At 29.1% G+C, this 5,041-nt stretch overlaps 2 protein-coding genes across 2 annotated transcripts; both read right to left on the bottom strand.

The window, feature by feature from the left end:
* Positions 1 to 357: 357 nt before the first annotated feature.
* Positions 358 to 618, bottom strand: LOC119675993 (glycine-rich cell wall structural protein-like). The gene has a single exon (XM_038087215.1). The coding sequence runs from the start codon at positions 616 to 618 to the stop codon at positions 358 to 360; it is 261 nt and encodes an 86-aa protein (XP_037943143.1).
* Positions 619 to 4,522: 3,904 nt separating this feature from the next.
* On the bottom strand, positions 4,523 to 4,783 carry LOC119675994 (glycine-rich cell wall structural protein-like). Its single transcript, XM_038087216.1, has one exon. The coding sequence runs from the start codon at positions 4,781 to 4,783 to the stop codon at positions 4,523 to 4,525; it is 261 nt and encodes an 86-aa protein (XP_037943144.1).
* Positions 4,784 to 5,041: the final 258 nt, after the last annotated feature.

Genomic DNA, 5,041 nt, shown 5'->3' on the forward strand with positions numbered 1-5,041 from the left:
TAATTTGAAATTTGGATTTTCAATTTCAATTGTGACTGTAATTCAGAAACTAAATTACAAATTACGATTATACTGTAATTCGTAATTGAGGTTTTCAATTAAATTACACATATAATCTGGAAATTCAATTATCAAAAATACACAGTATTTATAATTGAATGTAATCTAACTACAAAGTAATCAATTACTGACAGCTCTGATATTCATACACAGAAGGCTATAAGTTTTAAGAAATACTCATTTTTTGAATTATTACACATATTTTTTTTTATTTATTCAATTATACAAATCTTAATTTTTAATCGTTAACGTATCTTGCATATTATCACCAACATTTGTAGTAGATCCTATATATCTTTAACCATAGAATCCAAATCCTGGACGGAATAACCCACCACCAAATCCTGGTCTTCCATAGAAACCACCACCGAAGCCTGGACGTCCGTAATAGCCACCTCCGAAACCTGGTCTACCAAAGCCACCGAAACCACCTCCATAGTAAGGATTGTAACCGAATTGTCGTTTATTTCTGATCAATTCCTGTTGATTTGATTCTTCAGCTACAGCCAAAGCACACAGGATGGCTGCAATGATGGCAAATACAATAAAAAAACGCATCTTTACTACTCGTTTGTTACTTTTAATTCACTTCAATAATTTTTTGAAGACTGTTCCATTCACAAAATCTTTCACATCTTTTTATACACAAAATTTGTTTGGAAATTGATATCATATTGCTTAAAAATATTAAAATATTATAAACATATAATTTGTTAATATTTTTAATGTCTTATATTATAAAACGAAAGCGCAAAAGATAAATTATTTATTTTCCCTTTTCTAAATCAGCTGTACAATCAAGTAATCATAATAAAATGCATATTATGAGTTACAAAAACAAATGTAGGCAAACCTTATGAGCAAAACAAATTATATTATTTGCACATAAATTGTATATACATACATATACTGCACAAAAACAACGATCTTGCCAAAGTTGCTAAAAAAAATGCACACGTTTCGCATAAGCAAATGTACAATCAGTCAAACCAAAAAAAAAAAAACAACAAAATGTTTACACATTAGCTTAAAACAAAAAACAAAAAAATATAATTGGGCAAAACCACCCTTAAATGCATGCTCATTACTCAGCTTTTTATGATAATTTTTTTCTCAAATATTTTTAATAAGTAAATTCAAACTTAATTGAAATTCAAAATTTTAAAGTATATTTGGTATTGTTATCACATTGCTACAAAATATTGAAATATATAATTTTAAAAATTTTATACATATATACATGAATATTATCACTAGACGATATTAATAAAAATTAGTTATTAAAATAATTTATTATATTCAGAAATATAAAAATACACATATACAGTGTTGTGCATAACAAAAGCAACCAAAATTTGCCCATCAAATAAATAAGTTTTTTGTCTACTTTTTATTTTCATTCAAAAATCTAAATACACAGTTTTATTTGTTATTGTATTAGCTATTATAAAAAAACAACAAAATCTACAATTCTAAATAACGGGTTAAATAATTCACAAAAATAATGAGATATTGCGAAATGCGGCTGTGCAGAACAATAGCAACTGAGACAAGATCAATGATAGATCTATGACCAAAGTGCATTCTAGCAAGATATTTTTTTGATTTTTTGCATTTTTATGCTGTGATTTATGTTTTTAAGCAAATTAGAACAAAAACACAGAATAGTTCAATATTAAATCAGGTAATGGAAGTATGTTTTTATCATGGCTCGTGACACGTATACTTTGAAGTTTAAAGAAGCAAGAATTGAAAAATATTTAAATGGCAGTGCTCAAATGAAATAGCCAAAATATTTAAAATTAATTAGTTTGTTGTTTCGCAGCTTATAAAAAAATATAATTTGACAAAATACCGTTAAAACCGTTTATTTGGGTGAAGCCTCTCTTAGGATTACTTGTAGAATTGATCGAAACATCATAAGAATTACAAAAAAACAACCATTCGTGTCGTTGAAAAAGGTCGTAGCCGAGCTTAAACAAGGTGTTGACTCTAGTACTGTACGCAGGCTTACTCTCGAAGCCGGTTTCAAAAGTTACAGACCAGTCAAAAAACCAATGTTGTCTAAAAAGCATTAGCAAAAGAGATAGATTTTTGTTTTTCTTTTTAATTAATATTAATATACTTCATTTAGATCAAATTTCGCATGGAATCACTTAAATTAGACTCTTACTAAATGCAAAATAATTTTTTTTAGCAATAAATCAAAATTTAACATCTTTAATTCTGATGGGATGTGCACAGTGCGTCGCGAAAAAGAAAACGTTTGTATTCGCGTAACTGCCAAGCGACTGTGAAGCATGGGCGTGGGTCAGTAATAATTTGAGCGTTCTTTTCAGGATTTAGACTAAGATCTTTTCATGAAATTCATCAAATAATAGCCCAACATGTGTACAAAAAAATTTTAGAAAGCCATATGGTACCCCATGGCGGATGAGAAATGTCACTCCGACGGGTATATCAGTACGATAACGACCCAAAACACACCTTAAAGCTGATAAGAAAATGGATTTTGAAAAATGGAATTCCAATTTTAGATTAGCCAGCCCAAACACCTGATTTTAATTCAATTGAGAACATTTTGGTATTCTCAAACATCGCTTTGGGGGTCGAAAAGTTTCCAAATGTTTGAGGTCATGAAAGATGAATGGTGTAAAATTCCAAATAGTTTTATTAACAATTTAATATCACCTATGACCCGTAGAAGTGCCCAAGTAATAAAAAGCAAAGGACTTTGTACAAAATTTAGAAAAATAATACAAAAATTTAATATAATAAATAAAGTTGCTATTGTTCTGCACAGCCGCATTTCGCAATATCTCATTATTTTTATGAATTATTTAACCCGTTATTTAGAATTGTAGATTTTGTTGTTTTTTTATAATAGCTAATACAATAACAAATAAAACTGTGTATTTAGATTTTTGAATGAAAAGTAAAAAGTAGACAAAAAACTTATTTATTTGATGGGCAAATTTTGGTTGCTTCTGTTATGCACAACACTGTACATATATAACAGGGAAAAATTAAACATTGTACGCAATTAACCATTTAATAAATATTCAATTAAAAATTATTGCACATACAAAACCAAATATACATCCAGCATAAGACTTTGTCTAAAAACTTTATTCTTAAACTACAAATTACTACCCATTTATGTTATTTTAATTTTAAAATGGTATTTAGGTCGTGTGCGAGTTAGGCTAAGTTGCGTTCTATATGCGGGAAATTCTAAGTTGTGCCGATAATGTAGTGATGTGTCGATACGTGTTGATAAATGGCTATATGTGTGCAGTGCAAAAAATCCCAAAAAATCTCCCATTTGGTTTAGCATCAACTTAGCCTAACTCGCACACGACCTTAGCAATAAAAATAATTCCTAAAACATAAATGTAGGCATAATCTCATTACAGATAAAATAATATTATTGGCATACACATTGTACACACATACATATACTGCTTACAAATTTGCATATATTTATTTGATGCACAAAAACAACGATCTTTCCAAATTTGCTTAAAAAAATTTACGCCCAACTCATAAGCAAATGTACAATCAATTAAACAAAAAATACAACAAAATGTATACACATTCTGACACACATGCATATCAGCGCTTAAAACAAAAGAAAAATAAAATCATGCAAAATAGACGCCTTCCTAAATTTCATAAAAAAAAACTACAATCCAAAACAAAAAAAACATACAAGCAAAACAAACAAATATCATAGAGCAAAAGCATAGAAAAGTACACCCGCAACCTAACAAAAGAAACAAGTATACACATTTCTAAATACATATTTTTGATCACTGTACAAGACAGAAATACAAAAAAAACAGCAATATTAAATTTACAACTTCATGAAAAAAAAGCAACAATGCAACATATTCACATTTCCACTTGCGTACAAAAAAAAAATTTTTCTGCCTCTTGATCTGCTTTGAAGTTCTAATGGAACAAGAGATTATGAATGAAGGCGCAAACGAAATGCGGGCCACTTACAACCCAAAATCCAACCATAGCTTCGATTCGTTTATCATCTTTCAGAAGTTTCAATGCTTCTTCTTCTCTAGATTATTTTCGCAAATTACACGTAATTTGAAATTTGAATTTGAATTTCAATTGTGCCTGTAATTTAGAAACTAAATTACAAATTACGATTATACTGTAATTCGTAATTGAGGTTTTCAATTAAATTACACATATAATCTGAAAATTCAATTATCAATTAAATTACACAGTAATTTATAATTGAATGTAATCTAACTACAAATGTAATCATTACTGCACAGCTCTGATATTACATACACAGAAAGCTATAAGTTTTAAGAAATACTCATTTTTTGAATTATTACACATATTTTTTTTTATTTATTCAATTATACAAATCTTAATTTTTAATCGTTAACGTATCTTGCATATTATCACCAACATTTGTACTAGATCCTATATTTCTTTAACCATAGAATCCAAATCCTGGACGACCAAAACCACCACCAAATCCTGGTCTTCCATAGAAACCACCACCGAAGCCTGGACGTCCGTAATAGCCACCTCCGAAACCAGGTCTACCAAAGCCACCAAAACCACCTCCATAGTAAGGATTGTAACCGAATTGTCGTTTATTTCTGATCAATTCCTGTTGATTTGATTCTTCAGCTACAGCCAAAGCACACAGGATGGCTGCAATGACGGCAAATACAATAAAAAAACGCATCTTTACTACTCGTTTGTTACTTTTAATTCACTTCAATAATTTTTTGAAGACTGTTCCATTCACAAAATCTTTCACATCTTTTTATACACAAAATTTGTTTGGAAATTTTCAAAAAGCACCAGTCGAGAACAAACAAAACAAACTTGTTGTGACATAAACAAACTTTAACACAGATTACGCATCCATTTCAGTAACATAAAAAATATCTAAACAATACTGAATTTACCATAAAAATAGAAAATTTCATTTCCGTATTTT

The sequence above is a fragment of the Teleopsis dalmanni genome, chromosome 2 (genome assembly GCF_002237135.1).
Source record: "Teleopsis dalmanni isolate 2A chromosome 2, ASM223713v2, whole genome shotgun sequence".
NCBI classification, from domain to species: domain Eukaryota; kingdom Metazoa; phylum Arthropoda; class Insecta; order Diptera; family Diopsidae; genus Teleopsis; species Teleopsis dalmanni.